Raw genomic sequence first — 19,278 nt, forward strand, 5'->3', positions numbered from 1 at the left:
GAAGACAACAACAAACTGCTCCTCCCATTCAACACATGTCAGTCCATATCCCAGCAAACTAAATCATCTCCATTTACACATCAAATAGAAACATGAATCACTTGTAATGATTAGAAACTTGATAGAATTTCAAATCTAGTTTGGGGAGTCATTCAGTGAGAAACAGTGAAATGATTTTCCATGTGAAAAGGTGGACAGCAGAAACAGAAAGAAACAGTGAAACTAAAAGAGAAACAAAGAGCTTTGGAACAACGAGGCAGCAGGAGGACAGCTGCAGTTTAACAGCTTCAACTCACTGACAGGAAACAACATTAGAAACATCATCATCCTCAACTCATCTGCTGCACTGACACTGACACCTTCAACGGACACACCTTCAGTTTAACAGCATCAACAGTGCTAATGAATGGAAACATCCTGTGAGTGAAAGTGTGTGTGAAGGTGTGTATGTGTGTGTTAGTATCAGGATCAGAGAACGACAGCTTTCCTCTGTTCCAGTCCAGATTCACTCTGATCCTCTGGAGCTTCTTCTGGACTGAGAGAGCAGTGAGAGGAGCTGATGGTGAGAGTGTGTAGTACGTACCTAAACTGCACCCTATTCTCCATAATCCAGACTCTATGTCTCCCTTCCTCTGCACAGACTCTGCTAACACACCCAGATCCCACCGTGTACTGTCTCCAACTTCAACATCCCAGCTGTGAGTCCCTGAGTTAAAGCCCTCAGAGCCCAGGACAGAGCAGTAATAATAAATCCTCTCTGGGTTATCAGGAAGCTGCTGTTCATCTCCTAGTCTCACACTGGTCAGATCTTCAGACAGGATGAGTTGTGGATGAGCAGTGTTTGGGTCCAGAATGAGAGGAGTGTAGGAGACCATGTCCTTCATGTTGTTCCAGATGTTGAAGGTCAGGTTGCCCAGGTGTTTGGCCTGGTCTATCAGAGCTCCTGAGGGCAGCTGTGGATCATCCAGCAGGGGGCAGCGCTGGACTCTTTCCACTGCAGCCTTGTAGTTGTGCAGGAATGAGACGTCTCCGGCTCTCAGCTCCTCCTCTGTGGCTCTGACTGTGTCTGAAAGAGCTGCTATCTCTCTGCTCAGAGCCTCCATCTTCTCCTTCATCATCCCACTCTTCTGCTCCTCTTCCTCCCTCAGTGCAGCCAGCCTGGCCTCCTCTTCCTCTGCTAGAAACTGCTGAAGCTTCTTAAACTGCTCCTTAATCTGCCTCTCTGTGTGTCGGGCCTGGACCTTAATGTGTTCTGCTGTTTGATCAAACTTCACTTGAACTTCTTCACAAACCTTTAACTTCTTCTTTAAGGGCTCCAGAGTTTCCTGAAGTTCCTTCTTGTGTTGTTGTGCAGCTTCATCGATGGGTCTGAATCTGTGATTGATGTGTTTTTCTGAGTCTCTGCAGACGACACACACTGGCTGCTGATGGTCCAGACAGAAGAGTTTGAGTTTCTCAGAGTGCAGACTGCAGAGATCCTCTGAAGCTCTCTGATCTCTCTCCTGTAAGAACGACTCATACAGGTTCTTTAAAGCCAGACATAAAGGTGGATCCTCCTTTGAAGATCTTCTCTTACAAACTGGACACTCGTGTGTTGGTCTCTCTCTCCACCATCTCTTCAGACAGTCTTTACAGAAGCTGTGGCTACATGACAGAAGAACAGGATCTCTGAAGACCTCCTGACAGACCGGACAGCAGAGATCCTCCTCTGATCTGGAAGCCATTGAGTCTGTGAGTGACGCTGAAAACAGCAGACAGGAAGTACAGTCAGTCCTGGCTCCCCTCCCTCCTCTACCACCTTCACTGAAACTTCCTTTGAGTCGTGTTTCTGCTCAAACTCACATTCAGTGTGTGGAGCGTCAGCAGCTTGAAGCAGCAGTGCTGGAGTTTTCCACTTTTCTCTCCTGTAGCTGGACTCACTCAGAGGAAGCTGCTAGTTTGGTCTGAGCTCAGTCTGATCGTCTGTGCGTCTCTCTTTACTGAGGACGAAGAACTTCCTGTTTCCTGGTTTGTCACATTTGAGTGACGTGAGGGGAGGAGACAAATGTTGCTGTTTGACTTTTAACTAAGGTGTGTTTCAATCCTGCCTGCAGCTCAAAAGCTGTAAAACAGGTTTTGTGTCTTTTCACCTCCACAGGTCACAACATGAAACCTGTTGTGAAGTTTATAAAATAAAGTGTCACTCGGTGGTGCAGCTGTTTGTCAGCTTCTATTTTAGACTTTGTTCTGGTTCTTGTTCAGGTTCCCAGCAGTGGGAGTGTAATGCAGTCACACACACACAGGTGGTGTTAAGGTGGATTCACTTAGTTACAGACAGTGGTGTTATTTCCTGTAACTAAGGGTGTGTTTCACTCCAAAGTTCCGACATTAACCTGCCAGAAGTTGTAAAAGTTACTGATAAAGAGCTTTTCTCTCATTTCACATGTTGTCCACAATCTCCTCGTGATTACCTCTGGAAAGCCCCGTGGCACAGCTCTCCATCCAGTGCAGCTTTATGGTCATTGCTGTGGTTCCAGAATCTTCTCATGATGACCAGTAGGTCCCCAAACAGCATGACCTTTGACCTCAACCCCTGCCTGGGCTGTCAGCTATGGTCCCTACTTCTCGCTGGGTCTCTGAAGATTTCTCAGGAGATTCCACCCTTGGGATCATTTCTTCCAGCAATGCTCTGCTGCACCTGCATCTCCTCACTAGAGGAAAAACTTCTATTTGGAAAACATGTCAACCATCATCAAACCAAAATTTCCTTTCAGTTCAGTGAACTTCACTTATCAAAAAATATAATTATTTATTAATTATATTATTGGTTTATCACGTTTTCACTTTCACTTATAGGCCATCAAAGTGTTTATTATCTTTACCCAAATAATTGGAGCAGAACTTGTTCCATATTCAGTTTTTCAGCAAAACGTGTTTGAGAAAAGATTCATTCTTATATCTGGAGGAATAAATATATTTCAATAAATATTAACGTTAGCCTGCGACTTTGTTCCAGTTTTGAATTTTGGCCCACTGTGTATTTGAGTTTGACACCCCTGATCCATAGCTGGCGATTTTTTGTTTTTATGGGCCGATGGATTTTTTTTTTTTAAGGAAGGGTATATATAATGAAAGGTGTTGGATTGGCCAATTGGTCATGATCGACTCTGGGCTGGACCAATTACAGCCGAGGAAGCCGGATGCACCCTCCCCCTTGTTTAGCAATCACGTGATTTTCGCGCATTGCATGCCGGGAACTCGTGGCAAAACAATCCAAGTACCGCATCAAATGCAAGCATTTGCAGCACCGCAAAACGTTCATTCTCCGGTTCCAATACCTTCTTGTTTTTTCTTTGCCGCACAAAAAAGTCTCGACGAAAAGACAAAGAAAAGATACGAGGAAAAAATCAAAGGAGTGAAAGGGTCAGACCCTTACGAGCACACAGAGGGACCAAAGACGTCAGCGTGCTGCCCAACTTTCACCACGCTCATATTTATAATCATACGGTTCTTGGAGTGAGTGCATACACTCATGAAGTTTAGTAACTTCAGGTCACTGCAACAAGCCCAGGTACAGTTTACCGACGGATGGGTGCAGGACCTTGAAATGCACCGTGTAGAAAGTAAAGACCATCGTACGAACAAAGGTAAGTTTACCAGTCTCACAAATCGTCGTCATAGATACACATTCGTTAACCATTTATTAATATAACCTTTGAGCTCAGCGGTAATTAATTAGTAGTGGAAATAATTTCTGGTTCATCACAGAAATGTAGCAGTGACAATAATATTGTATGCTGTAATCGTACTGGACAATTAGTGATACAAAACACCTGTTTTACCCTGTGAATAAAAGTATATGTTTCTGTCAATGTACCATAATAACAGAAGCAAAACACAATATTGTGTCAGGACAATTCACTATTTATGCACAATAAACAAAGGAGCAATTTCTGTTCAGCGCCAGACTTGCTTGTAACCTATATCACCAATTATGTTAAGAAAAATGACGCATTAACTACAACAAAACTCTGACCTTTGTGGGAATGCTTGGAGCAGACTAACCTGTGAGCTGGAGAGTTCTGGGACGTTATATTTGGTATATCCAGACCATCCGTCGGCTCTTACTTCGGAAACATGGCTTAAAATTTTTCACTTCAACGACGTAATCCGATAAAAAAAAAGATCTCTTTACCCGTCGGCTTCCCGTGGCTGTCATGTGACCGGCTGTTGCAGTCAATAATACAACAGCTTCTTGCCATTTTTGTGTTTCTTTTTATCGCTGTGTAACTGAGTTCAATTGAAAGCCTGCGTGCGCTAGTACCTCTTGCCACAAGTTCCCAGAATCCTTTGCGGTTTTACCCCTGAATGACGTCACATTTTCAATCTTCATCCCGACTTTTTGTCCCAGTCCAGCCTTGCCCTGATCTAACCTCTCCTCTTCCTCACAGCTCTGATTTCTCTGAGGGAGATGTTGTGACTGTAATCTGTGAGGAGGACCAAAGCTTTTCTGATTGGACTGTGAGGAGAAACACCAGCAAACTGCAGAGGGCTGAGTGTGGAGATGGGCGGGGACAACATCAACGTGATCAATCATGTTCCATCAGTGCGCTGGTGCCTCACGACACCGGAGTTTACTGGTGTGAGTCCAGTAATGGTGCCATCAGTAACCTGGTTAATATCACAGTCACTGGTAAGCTGATCACTCTCACTTTACTTCTTATTGCATCCACAAATTGAGCTGAACATGCAGGTACATAGATTCTGTGCTGTTCTTCACTGATCACCTACCTGACTGACAGAGTAATGAAGGACTTCCCTCCCTCGGTGCTTCTTAATGTGTCAGGATATTCTCCATTACTGAGTTAAGACTTCCTTATTTAGATCCAAGCTCTGGATTATCTTGCACGTCTCGTGGCTCCCAAATGTCTCTTAATTGATTATCATCTGTAGCCTCATACTTTAGCTTTACTTGGCAAATGTGAATGCTTTGTGTGCTGACAAACCCTTTTGCATGTAGTGTTTTTATGAAAAGCCTTATAATTGCCTAATTTTGTGTTTTTGTTCTGTTAGAAAAGCAGGCATTCTTACTGTTGTTTAATATTTTACTCAAACCTTTAAGTTTAATTCAGCACAAAAAGCCCCACTGTAAACAAATCCACAGTACAGAACCAAACTCAGCAGCCAAACAGTTTGTCCTCAGTGCAGGTCGACATTCAGAAAAACCAGCTGCCTCAGCTTGGATGGGCTGATGTGGTTTCTCCTTAGTATCTGCCCAGTTTTTGAGAAGACCCTCCAAAGGAACAGATGTTGCCACAATGCACAGTCTCCCCTCCATCACCTTCAACAGGTAGGGAAAGACTGTGGCCTTGGCCTCCCACCAGCTCTGTGGGCCTTCTCCTTGTTGGATGAGGGGCTCCTCAAGATAACATTTCATCTCCATCATAACATCAGCTGTAGTATTTCTCTTTGCAGCATCTCCTGCAGCTCTTTCATCAAAGAGGCTCCACACAGCAGACGTCTGTGGCTCCTCCTTCACTTGGCCCTGTAATGGTGGAGCTGGGTGGGAGTGCACTTTGCTGCTGCAGTTATTCTCTGAAGTGCCTCATCAACAGCTCTGTTGTCACTGAATGCAAGCTTTTTAAATCTACCATCCAGTGATGCAGCTTCTGAGTGGACGGTGTTGAACTCCACACACAGAAATTTTTCACACTCACTGCTAATTTTGTTTTACAGTGAAGCCACTCTGCTCTGCTAGTCCCAATATCTTTCACCTGCAGCAGATGCTGCTTCGTTTGCAGCTGTCAGTCATATTTCTGTGTTTTTGTGTCGCACTCTCCTCCACACTGCTGTCTGTCATCTCACAGGTATGATGTGCGGAGCGATGCTGAACTTCCAGTCCCAGCGTTTCATGTTGCAGGATCAATTCCCATATGAAAATATCAATATCTAATTTGATTACATTTGTTTTTCATCATAAATATGACAGACAAAAGTAAATTCAGCAATTAGCAGGATGGTCTGCAATACCCTGTCAATAGGAACTACACTCACCACCTCTCATTCATGTGCGTGTTACGGCTCTGCAAGAGTGTGAGCCAATGAGAAACCAGAGGCACAAAACTTTAGACCACAAAACACACAATCTGATGTTGGTTTGTAAAGATGTTGCTGATGAGACTTTGTAGAAAGCAGCTGGTCTGAGTGATGTGATCAGAGTGCAGCAGATAATGTCTGACAGCAGTTTGAAGAGCAAATGGATTCTGTTCTGTTCTTCATCATCACCTACCTGACACCTCACACCTGTTTCTCACCTGCAGGTCACACAGGAGGATCTGTTGGACTGAAGGTCAGCCTGTCAGTTCCTGCTGTGCTTCTTGTTGCTGCTGTTTTCTTGATGTAGAGAAAACAAAAACAACAAAGAATCAGGATCCAGCCTCATGTTGAGCTGCAGCAAAATAAAATGTCTGAATCTTTTTAAAGCAGCACTCTTAGTCTCCCGCTGGTGGTTTCAGCGTTGTCAGTGAACCTGGGGAACATGAGATGATGCTGGTAACAGAAATCAAAGGTAGTGAACAGCAGACAGGGATCAGCTGCAGGTTTAATACACGTCCTGAATTTGGTTTAGTTTTAAGTTTCTGTAAAATAAAACCTAACGTTGTGATTTGTCTCTTTATGAATAAAGTTGAATTGAATTTCTCTCTGAGCTCCTGCTTCTGTTGTCTGTCAGTGATTTTATCAGTTGGACATCAAGTAAAACTTTGGATAAAATGAAAACTGTTCACACAGTGTCTGTAAATCCACGGGTGAAAATAACACATGTAACATTCACACAAGTCCACGAGTGATTGAATGAAATGTGATCATGGAAAAATAAATTCAAAACTATTCAAGACTTTTACCATTAACTGTCATCCTATTATGAAGTAACAGGAAGGTAATAATACTATAATATAATAATAATAAAGAAAATTAAAAAATATGGTATAACAGAGCTCACTGCCTCACACTGTCGATAACAGCATTTCTTTTTAACCTTATTTCATTTAAGGCTCAGACGATCATCTGTTTTCCCTTAAAGTAGTCTAGCTCTGATATCACTTTAGCCTCTGGATGGAGGATTTGCTATGTTAACTTATAGATAATAAACTCAACGTATTACAGACCAAAACCAAACACGTCCGTAGTATAAGACTGGATTTAACTCCCTTCACACCTGTCTCGACACAACAGTCAGGTCAGTCCCTTCCCTTTTAAGAAATCCACCTTAAATGTATTTTAAATGTAAGTGATGCAAAATGAATTTAATATTTTATCTTTAGTTTGTCAGGTAGCATCAGGTCAGATGGATGATGGTGGGTGAGATGGAGCAGACAGAGATGTCATCACAGCTGAGAGGAAGCAAAAGCCTCAACATCCAGGCTTAAAAGTGATGTAGGGAGCTAAAGCTAAAGCTCTGCTTTCTTTGTGTGCTTGTGCTAACAGCAACTAATGAGAAATGTGATGACAATTGTCCAGCTTTGTCCTTTTATATTCTACCAAATGTGAAGTGAACCTGTGGTTATACAGTAACGATAAGAGCATCTTTATTAGTCCCACATGTGGGAAATTTGTTTTGTTACAGCAGGAAGTGGACAGTGCAGTTACATAGCAAACATGAGAGAACCCTGGAATAGAATAAGAAACTGTACACAACTGTACCCAATAGAATAGAATAGAATGATAGGATAAAAATAGAATACACATGCTACATACAACTGAGTACAAATACAACGTTGTCAGAAAAAGAGTGTTACACTTAGTCCTATTGCACATGTGTGTGTTTGATCAGCTGCAAAGTCTTTGTGGTGGAGTCTGACAGCAGAGGGGAGGAAATCTCTCCGCCCACATCGTGGGTGCCGCAGCCACTGAAGGAGCTGCTCTGAAGCGCTATAAAGGTTTGTGATGATCAATACAGGTTTACAGCTCAGATCATACTGAGTTCATTATGACTGATATAAATATGTGATAGAATAATAATAAATCGAGTAAATTGTGATTGACAAACAGTTTTAAAGAGAAAGTTTGTTAGTTTAAATTGTGTGAAAAGTCAGAGATGGAGAGAACACCAGGCTGGGGCTGAATATCAGTGTATTACATGCAAATCTGATTGGATGACAGGACAGAGCATAAACTGAAGCTCGCATGGATGTTCTGGGTCTCCTGCCTCTGTGAGATCAGCAGGTCAAAGATTCAATAGCAAAACTTGGTTGTTCCAGCAGCGACGCCGAGGGCAGTGAGCTCTAAAAGCCTCCCAGATGAAAACGTGCCCGATCGAGAGGTGATCTGCTGCTGATGGGTGACGAACCTACTCAGGTCTCCAGCTCTTATCAGAGGAGGCAGTGAAGACACCTGAACTTCAAGGCAGTCGGGCTGGGCGAGTCTGTGATTACATACTTTTATCTAAGTACAATCTGAGTATTTTACCTGTAAGTAATCTTACAGTATTATGTTATATTGTGAGTCCTTCTTACAGATCTTCCTAGGTTGAAAATTAAACAGTACTAAATGTAACAAGTAGACAGCAGCACTAAAGTCATCAGTTTAATGGACACAGAGGAAGCTTTTCAAAGGCTTAAGAAGAATAACATGATGCTAGAACATCACATTTTATAATATGACAGTAAAAATAACTCACAGAGATCATCTTCTATGTTTTCCTCCATAAGGGCGGCGAGCCTGGGTCCAGCTATTTGAGTGGTGTCTTGTTTTGGTGAAGCTTTTGAATTGCTTGGCCTTTGAGGCCTGCATGGAGCTCAGGCTGACACTAAGCACAGGAAAGGCCCACAGTGGGTGCACACACAGGATACAGATCTGTCAGTTCATGATCAACAACCACTGACCAAAGCCCACTGATCTCTGACCTCCCAGCCCATTCTTCCTTCAGTGGGCTGCTTTCAGTCATTATGCAAATGTTCTGTTTATAAGAATGAGGAAACCTGCAGTCAGCTGAGACTGAAGAAGTCACCTGGATGAGTGACGAAACGTTTCTCCCACAAAACGCTGCGTCCAGATGAACAGAATCAACTTTTGGAGATTTACTTACCTGGATGATTGAGCATGCATCAAGACGTTTGGCAGCTGTAGCAGTCGTGGAAAATTCCCTCTGTGGCAGAAAATCTCACAGATGCAGTCTTGATACCAATAGATGGATAAAAACTGGAGGAAATCCTCAGAGGCCTTGAAAACTCCTAAATGGAAGTACCTTCTTCTGCTGGGTCTATTCTGTTGGTCTGAGACTGGCTTCCCTTCATTGGCTTCCTGTTAAATCCAGAATTGAATTCAAAATCCTGCTCCTCACATACAAGGTCTTAAATAATCAGGCCCCATCTTATCTTAATGACCTTGTAGTACCATATCACCCTATTAGAGCACTTCGCTCTCGCTCTGCAGGCCGACTTGTTGTTCCTAGAGTATTTAAAAGTAGAATGGGAGGCAGAGCCTTCAGTTTTCAGGCCCCTCTTCTGTGGAACCAGCTTCCAGTTTGGATTCGGGAGACAGACACTATCTCTACTTTCAAGATTAGGCTTCAAACTTTCCTTTTTGCTAAAGCATATAGTTAGACCCTGAATCCTCCCTTAGTTATGCTGCAATAGACGTAGGCTGCCGGGGATTCCCATGATGCATTGAGTTTTTCCTTTCCTTTCCTTTATGGTTATGTAAGTTCCAGCTGGAAGGTGATCATCGGTTGGAGATTGAATGGGGACGACTACAAGACTGGTTGTCCCTACCTATGCCCCATTTCCAATCAGGCTGTGCTTACTTGTGTGATGAAGTTTCTGCATCTACAAGAGCTAAATTAGTTTTTTGTAGAAATTATTATTATTGTAATTAATTATACATTTTTGTAGCTGTAGGAGTGGGAAGCCTTTTACGTCATTTTTGTTTCCTTTCTACAAGGCTTTGTTTGTTGTGTTAGATGTGTCCCTCTGATGTTCCTCTAAAGACAAATAAAACATTTTGTTTTGGTGAAACTGTAAAACTTGCTGTGGCATTGGTGCTTGAATGGGGAAGTCATTTTTTGTGTTGCATACATCTCTGGGCAGATATTTGGGCAGTAATTTTGAACACCATGTAAAAATGTCAGTGGACATAATGCAAAACCCAATGCTTCAAATCACAGCATCTAAAACCAAAATTGTGCCAAAGATGCCTCATTTCTGTTTAATAGGATAAAACAATGCTAGCTATGTTATAGACACAGTAACCCAAGGAAAGCAGTAAGTACACTGACTGACATTGTTACTATGACAACAACAAGCTGACATTTGGACAAAAAAAACCTTGGAGTAATTATTGAGAAAAACATTAAATTTAAATAAAGTTTTAAAAAACACATGACCAAAAATGTAACTAAAACACATCCTCTGGATGTTTCCAGAATATTTTAAATAAATAAATAATTTAAGGAACAACAACAAAAGAAGATCTATAATCAGCATTTATCTCTTCTGTTTTATTTGATGGTGGGGAAATCATAATCATAAAGAGGCTTCTGATTAGAATTTATTTGTTATAAATGTGATTTATATAAACTTTCATTTAGTACGGTGTGTTGATTATATGTAATATATTTTACTTATTATTTATTTACATTCAGTTTTTATTCCTGAGGATTTTGTTTTTTTTTTATAAAAACTAAAATCAGGACAGAATAATTATTTTGCTGTCTTATTTTATGAATCATTTCAATGTAAGCAGCTATCTTTTGAATATGTGGCTTTACAGCTGAAGGCCCCATCCAAAGTTGTGTTTCTTAATGTTTACAGGCCTCCCAAATACTGCACAGACTTTTTTAATGACCTCAGTGAACTGCTGTCTGTGATCTGTGTTGATTTCGACTGTGTAATTATTGTTGGGGATTTTAACATCCATGTGGACAACCCTCAGGACAAAGGGACTAAAGACCTGAGTAACACTCTGGGCAACTTTGGGCTGACTCAGCATGTAACAGAGGCCACACATAATAGAGGACACACTCTTGACCTACTGATCTCCAAGGGCCTGAGCATTTCAAACATTACTGTGTCTGATGTGGGCATGTCTGATCATTACTGTGTTTTCTTTGAAAGTAAAATCTCAGCCCACACAAATATATCAACAGCTGTGATCACAAAACGGTGTATAACTGAACACAGTAGTGAGATCTTTAACCAGGTCTTCCCATTAACACCTGACCTGTCCAAAGGTTCAGTCAATGAGCTCGTCAATAGCTTCAATGCTAACATGTTAAATGTAATGGACACTATTGCTCCCATTAAGGTGAAGGTTATCTCTGGAAGGAAAAAGTCTCCATGGAGAAACTCCACACTGGTGAAAAATGAAAAAAGAGAGTGTAGGAAAGCTGAGCTTGAACTTCATTCAACCATGGCCTGCAATGACTTTGCCAAATTCTTCACAGAAAAAATCCAAAAGATTAGACAAGCAGTTGGTACATCAACAGCAGATCCAGGATATGTACTGTGTCCACCGAAAAACTGTTTAAACACCATGAAACAGTTTCACCCGATTAACAGCAAAGACCTGGAGGACATCTTAGGTAAACTGAACTCCTCCTCCTGCTGTTTAGATGTCCTGCCAACAAGTTTTTTCAAAAAGGTCTCAAAGACTTTGGAGTCAGACCTGTTACAGATCGTCAACTTTTCTTTAATGTCAGGTGTGTTTCCGGAACCACTAAAAACTGCTGTAATAAAACCTATACTGAAAAAGGACAATCTTGACAAGACACAAATGAAAAACTACAGGCCGATCTCAAATCTCCCATTTGTAAGTGAGATCATTGAAAAAGCAGTTTCTCAACAGCTCAATTACTTCTTAAAACAGAATAACTGCTATGATGCCTTCCAGTCAGGTTTTAGACAGAACCACAGCACTGAAACCGCTCTGACCAAAGTGTTTAATGACATATGTCTGAATACAGACAGTGGAACAATGTCAGTCTTAGTTTTACTGGATCTCAGTGCAGCATTTGATACAGTTGACCACAGCATATTACTCAAACGACTGGAGAACTGGACAGGTCTTTCAGGAACTGCACTAAACTGGTTCAAAACATACTTAGAAAACAGAAAATACTTTGTATCAATAGGTAACTTCACATCTGAGCAGACAAGTATCACATGTGGAGTTCCCCAAGGTTCCATCTTGGGACCCCTTCTGTTTAACATCTACATGCTCCCACTGGCACAGATTATAAACAACAACAAAATAAACTACCACAGCTATGCAGATGACACGCAAATATATATCACAATGTCACCAGGAGACCGAGGCCCTGTACAGGCTCTTGGTAAATGCATTGAGGAAATCAATGACTGGTTGTGCCACAATTTTCTCCAGCTAAACAAAAACAAAACTGAAGTAATAGTCTTTGGTGCCAAAGAAAAACGATTACAGGTTACCAGAGAACTTCAATCTATACACCTAAAAACCACAAACCAGGCGAGAAATTTGGGTGTAGTGATGGATGCAGACCTAAACTTAGAAAAACACATTAAGACAATAACAAAGTCAGCTTACTATCACCTCAAGAATATTTCAAGGATAAAAGATCTGATGTCTCAACAGGACCTGGAAAAACTAGTCCATGCATTCATCTTTAGTAGGCTTGATTACTGTAACAGCATCTTTACAGGTCTACCTAAAAAATCAGTCAGACAACTACAGCTCATTCAGAACTCTGCTGCTCGAGTCCTCACTAAGACCAAAAAAGTGGACCACATCAGTCCAGCTCTGAGGTCCTTACACTGGCTGCCTGTCCGTCAGAGGATAGACTTTAAAGTTCTGATGCTGGTCTATAAAGCTCTGAATGGTTTAGGACCAAAATACATCAGTGACCTCCTGACCCAGTATGAACCTTCCAGATCCCTCAGGTCATCTGGATCCGGTCTTTTATCAGTTCCCAGAGTCAGAACCAGACACGGAGAAGCTGCATTCAGCTTTTATGCTCCTTATATCTGGAACAAACTCCCAGAAAGCCTCAGATCAGCTGAAGCACTCAGTTTATTTAAATCCAGGTTGAAGACTCACCTGTTCTCAGCTGCATTTGAATAAAGCACCAAATCCACACTTTTAAGCTTAAAGTTCAAAACTAACATTTTAACTACTGATTTTATCTATTGTTCTGATTTTATCTACAGTTTTTTTAAATCATGCTTTTTATTGTTTTTGTTTTTTAATGTCTCTGTAAAGCACTTTGAATCACCTTGTTGTTGAATTGTGCTATATAAATGAACTTATATAAATAAACTTGCCTCGCCGCTTTCAGCCACATTTACAAAAGCGTTCCTCCTGTTCTGATTTTTCTGATAATAATCAGAAAGTGCTGAACTCCTCTGAGCTGTTACAGGAACAGATGTTGGCAGATGTGTCAGTGACAGAGTTACAGTTAGAGAGGTCAGTGAGCAGGATTTCTATCAGGATTCATGTCAGATTTATTATAAGGATGTCTGTTGGTTCACACTCACGGCTGCTTTGGACTGATTCCAGCTAAAGAGCATCAACATGTTTTCATGTTTCCATCATGATGAGGAGCAGAAACTCTGAGGATTCTCCTGAACTGACTACAGTAAGTCATCCACAGCTTCTGCTTTATATTCTACATATTATTCAGTAAATAATAGATAATTACTGATAATTAGACACTTTCAAAGGGAGAAAAGTAAAAAAAAAAAATCTGTAGTTAAGAAGTACAGATACTCAAGCTGTACAAATACTCTGGTAATAGCTGAAGTACTCATTAAACTTCTTTACAGAAGTAAAAGTGAAAACTACAGGCTCTGAAAAGTACTCAGGTCCTACCGTAGTACTCAGTAAAAGGTAGTCTGGGGTTAAAGTGGATGTGGCAGGTAGAGGAACTCTACGACTGAGTGCAGCAGGGATAAAGAAATAAGTCGGAATCATTTGTTTTGTGAGCTCCAGCTGTTTCCAGGCTGTGATCAGCTGATCTACAAGCAGACGTGAGCCATCAGCGCTCGTGTAACACAGTACAGTACAGAGCTGTCAGAATGAATCACCCAAGTTTAGTCTCACACTCTTTATCCAGGTTGTTGGCAATTATTAATCAATCGCCCTTCAGTGTCACACCAACACAGTGTCAACACAGCAAAGTGAATGTGCCACACACTCCATGTGTCATCTACTCATCACCATCTGAAACTATAACCTTCATGGGACGCAGCTGTGAGGCAGAATAACAAAGAGCAAGAAAAGACAAAGACAACATGTACACACAGTATAACATGTGGGAGCACAGCTGGGCCAATCACAGAGGACGAGACAGACGAAGTAAAACTAGACACAGGAAGTAGGACTCACTGGTTCTCCATAAAGAACAGAGATTTGCTCTCTGTGGCTCCAACACAACTGACTTTTGACTTTTTATTCATTAGGACAAGTTCATTTCAATTCACTGCCAGAGTGGAGCTTGTCTCTACACGTCTACCTGTTGCATTGGAAACGGGTTCATTTCCTATAACTGTGACACCTTGTTTTACCTGTTAAACAGGACAGCAGAGTGAAACAAGAGTCAGTTGGTTCAGCTGTTTGGCACAGAGGTCAGTTCAGCCACAGATTTACATTTTTAGCATTTTTTTTCTTTTTTAATCGCTCATTTAAAAAAAAAAAGCTCACCTAAAGTAGTTTCTTTTGAACCTACAGAGAAAGCAGATCGATTAAACCAGCCTCACAGTTTTTATCTTCATGTGGATTTTTTTTCCATCCTGATGATCAGAAGAGTGTTTGAGGATTTAACAGATCTGTTAAGAACAACAGTAAGTGTTTGTTGCCTTTTTCTAAAATCATTTTCAGTCTTTTAGGTAAAACGTTTCAGTTTTCTTGGTTAACGTTTGGTTAACATCAACCCACAAAAATATTTGAACAGAAACTCCAAAAGCGAGTGAAACTAAATTTAAAATATAATTTCATTTTCAGTGGATGTTAACCATGAAAAGCCTGAAAGATCATTGGTAGAAAATTCAAATTATATTGGTCGAACATATCAGACTTTCAAAGCATCTTCAAAGTGTTGAGTTTAAACGAGCAGCTGAACAACAGATCAGCTCTAACCCTCAGGGACATTCAGATTTATTTAAACCTTTAATCTGATCGGATGTGTTCAGGTTTAAACTCAGGTTCAGTTATTCAGTGAAAACACCAACAGACTCAGACATTTAGAACAAACTAAGAGTCAGATGAGCAGAAACAGAGAACACGGACATGTCTGCTGTAACTGCGTCGCTCTGCTCCACGCTGATGTTTGTCCTGTTCGTCTCTGCAGGTGAGATTTAACTCTGAGATAAAACAGGAAGTTTTGGCTGTTTAGTAAAAATATTTCCCTGAGACTTATTTTCATATTGTTTCAGTTTTTCTGTTTGTGACGATGAAACAAGAATCAAACTGCCGTCAGAAACAAAACGTTCTTGTGCTTCAGCGACTGAAACACAAACTGTTCCTACATGACGACACATGAGAGGTTCTGATTTTGTTCTGTGGAGATCGTTCAACAACTGAACACTAAAACTTTTCTACTTCGTTTGTTGTGACGCACTCATTTCTGCGCATCCTCAGTCTAACCTACCAAACGTCACTCTAACGCCACGTCCTCACGAGACACGGAAGAGTTTGAGCCGCAGCTTTAACTTTATTTAAACCTTAAATTTAATCTGATGTGTTCAGGTTTAAACTCAGGTTCAGTTATTGAGTGAAAACACCAACAGACTCAGACATTTAGGACAAACTAAGAGTCAGATCAGCAGAAACAGAGAACATGGACATGTCTGCTGTAACTGCGTCGCTCTGCTCCACGCTGATGTTTGTCGTGTTCGTCTCTGCAGGTGAGATTTAACTGATAGAAACTAAACTGAGTTTATTTCTGAGATAAAGAGTCTCAGTCTGGTTTACATGCTGATTATATTTCTCTAAGAAGTAGTTTGTTACTCATTCAGTGTTGCGATCGACACAAAGCTGGGTGGAGTCTGTGTGTTGGTGCAGTTTGCAGCACAGACACAAAGAAGTGTAATGTGTGTGTCAGTGTGATGTGTTGTAGTGTCAGGAGTCAGGATGCAGCTACAAAGCTTCTTGTTCAGTGTATACAAACAGCTGTAGCTCCATAAAGGCAGCATGCAGAGACTCACAGTGTCTTATAATGAGAGGCTGCTTTCTCTCACACATGTTGTTCACTTATTATCAGCACATGTTGTTGTTTGTGGAACAGAGTTATTGTAGTTTTTTCTCATTAGTTTGAGTTTTTATTCCATTTGGACTTTTTGTGTTTAGTTCAGTTTAGTTTCCAGATGATTTTCTTCTTTTTCAGGTTTGATTATTTATTGCTTGAAGAGTTTTAATAGTTTTATTCTTTTTTCATTCTTACTGTTTGGAGGTTTGTGTCAGAGGCCAGATTCAGGAGCATCAGTACAGCTGTTACAATAAAAAGCAGTGACTCAGTCTGACAGACATCCAGAGTCTCAATGAACTCGTCCATCAACAACATTTTATCAAACTAACAGATTCTAAAACCAAAGATTTGTTTTTCAGATGATGTTTTTCATCCGTCTCAGTCTTTGCTCATGAACTTTGTCTCCAAACGTCTCAGCCTGAGCTTCCCTCTGATGAACTCGTTCATAATCTCGTCCATTCTGCTCTCAATGAAAATCTGAACATGTTCAGCTCGGCCTCCTGTCTTTGTGTCAGAGTCTCCAAAGCAAACATGACAGCAGCTCACTGCCATCTTCAAACCTTCCCTTTCACTCTTGCTGCTGTCCTTCTGTCACAAATCAGCCCTGATGAAGATGCTCGGGATCAGGTGAGGAGGAGGAGAAGACTCGCTGTGGTGACGCCTGAAGGGACACAAGAAGAAACACAATCAAAGATCATCATCTAATAACAGAAGACAATCTTTTATTGTGTGTTTCTGATTGGCTGCTGTAGAAGTGAACACTTTGACCTTTAACCTCTCTGCTCTGTGTTGTTTCCTCTTTCAGACCAGAAAACCATCACAGCTGAGTCTGGACAGGACGTCACTCTGACATGTCGAGCTGCAAACAACAACATCATTATTTTAGAGTGGAGCAGAGCTGACCTGAGAGATGAATATGTGCTTGTGTTCCGGGACGGTCACTTTGTTCCAGCCAACCAGCATCCATCTTTTAAGAACCGGGTGGATCTGCAGGACAGACAGATGAAGGATGGAGACGTGTCTTTGATTCTGAAGGATGTGAACACTGCTGATAGTGGAACATATGAGTGTCGTGTCTTCATGGAAGAAACACGCTCATGGAAGTTCATCAGCAGCATCCACCTTCATGTTGTTCCTCCAGGTGAGTGAGTAGAGTTGAGTGTGTGTGTGATCAGAGGTGAAGCTGCTTCCTGGTTGTTGATGTTTGTTTCTAAAGATGTTGCTGATGAGACTTTGTAGAAAGCAGCTGGTCTGAGTGATGTGATCAGAGTGCAGTAGATAATGTCTGACAGCAGTTTGAAGAGGAAATGGATTCTGTTCTGTTCTTCACTCATCACCTACCTGACAGCTGACACCTGTTTCTCACCTGCAGGTCTGACAGGAGGACAAGAGAAGGATGAAGACAAAGAGAAGGAGGATGGATCTGTTGGACTGATTGTTGGTCTGTCAGTTTCTGCTCTGCTTCTTGTTGCTGTTGTTGGTTTTTTGATCTACAGAAAACATAAACAACAGCAGAGAGTGGAAACAAACCAGCCTCCTGTTTAAGTGCAGCAGGTTTAAAATGTCTCAGAGGTTTTTCCAGCTTTGAGTCTGCTGCTGCTGTTCAGAGTTCTGGGTGTTGTCAGTGTTTAAAATCCTGCAGAAACAGATGAACTGAGCACAGACAGCAGGCCCACAGCACTGTAGGTTTATTTCAGTTTTATCTTTAATGGCTGCTTCTGTTTTTGCTGACAGCTCATCTCAGTGGACGAGTTTCATCTTTAAAAACAGTCTTTACATTTCATAGTAACTGGAACATCCAGAGGGCTGTGACTACAAATCAACTTCAACACAGTCAGGCTTTCTTTGTGTTAGCTGGCTCAACTAAACCTGAAACTGCAGTCAGAGACAGCAGGTATCACCGTGGTGATTATCACCTTTCTCTGCTTCAGGCTCTGAGCACGCTCAGATGAAAAGGAGCGTTTCATGTACCATGTGACTTTTCTTCTACACAAAATGGTCCCTGTGAGCGCCACCCAGTCCAATCAGAGACGTTACTCACTGATAACTTCACTAATGTCTCCACTACATGAATACAGGTACATTGTAACAGTGTGATGTGCAGTTTAGCTTCACTCAGTGGCTTCAGCAAGTTACAGTTTAACAAGCTGCACATATGAAACATTTCCTCCAGCAGAGAATCGACATCACAGTGAAAACGTGGCTCTAACAGCTGATTTAAAAACAAAACTCTGAACATGAAATGCTCCTGACCAGGTGATCTTTCACCATCAGTTACCATGGTGATTTAGCCTCTTTCTGACACAGAAAGCTCTGACTTTGAGTGTGACACAGCTCACTGAGACATTTTGTTGTGCACGCCTACTTTTAACTCTTCAAACAAATGAAATCAACACTTGAACATTTTTCACTTTGATGGTTTTGTTTCCACTGACTGTAGTTACATCATTTTGAGCTCAGATTACATATTTATGAAGTTTTTCACACCTGAATGTTTCAATCATCAAGATCTGGTTTCAGTTTTCTCTTTATCTTTGTGAGCTGTGTGTGTTGTTTACCCTCAGTATCCATGAACAGTGTTACAGACCTGGGATCAGTGTTTTTGTTTATAAGATCAAATATGACCTCATTATGTGAGTGTGAGCTGTGGACCACAAAACCTCAACAACACTAATCCTCGATCAGCTGTTTCACTAAAATTACATCCAAGTATGAACTCATCCCATCGTTCATGCATCAATTTGTAGCTGACAGATGGTTATGCACATCCCTGGTTGCCTAGGTAACCCTCTAACCTTAGATAACGCTATTGTTGTCACTCAGCAGTATGATTTAATGTAGTTGTTTCAATAGATGTCAAAGATAAGAAAAGTTCACCTCGGTACTCGCTGACTTCACATAAGTGATCAGTTATTGCGTTTAAAAAGTGTAGCTACTCGTCTTTGACCTTGTATGTATGTGTGTTTATGCTCTGATTGTATTTTCCTGCTGCTCACACAGCATTAGAAAAGCCTGAAAACTCAGTGTTCACAGAGTCTGTAAGCCCCAAATGTTTGTATGAAGGACAGAGAACGAACAACAAAGGT

The 19,278-nt window shown here is 41.2% G+C and overlaps 1 protein-coding gene and 1 long non-coding RNA gene across 2 annotated transcripts in view; one reads left to right on the plus strand and one right to left on the minus strand.

Annotated features, from left to right (window-relative positions):
* The window catches only part of LOC308410936 (nuclear factor 7, ovary-like), a gene marked incomplete at its 5' end in the record, with an annotated part of 59,197 nt that extends 57,473 nt beyond the window's left edge, over positions 1 to 1,724 (minus strand). Inside the window, one exon of the mRNA XM_080904607.1 lies at positions 584 to 1,724. Within this exon, the coding sequence (XP_080760733.1) occupies positions 584 to 1,724 (1,141 nt within the window). The remainder of the gene's footprint in view (positions 1 to 583) is intronic.
* A 1,463-nt stretch (positions 1,725 to 3,187) lies between these two features.
* The window catches only part of LOC308411036, a 56,293-nt gene continuing 40,202 nt past the window's right edge, over positions 3,188 to 19,278 (plus strand). The window contains exon 1 of the long non-coding RNA XR_013974328.1: positions 3,188 to 3,626. This is a non-coding gene — a long non-coding RNA (uncharacterized lncRNA). The remainder of the gene's footprint in view (positions 3,627 to 19,278) is intronic.

This window comes from Rhamphochromis sp. 'chilingali', assembly GCF_963969265.1.
Source record: "Rhamphochromis sp. 'chilingali' genome assembly, chromosome: 1".
Lineage (NCBI taxonomy): Eukaryota > Metazoa > Chordata > Actinopteri > Cichliformes > Cichlidae > Rhamphochromis > Rhamphochromis sp. 'chilingali'.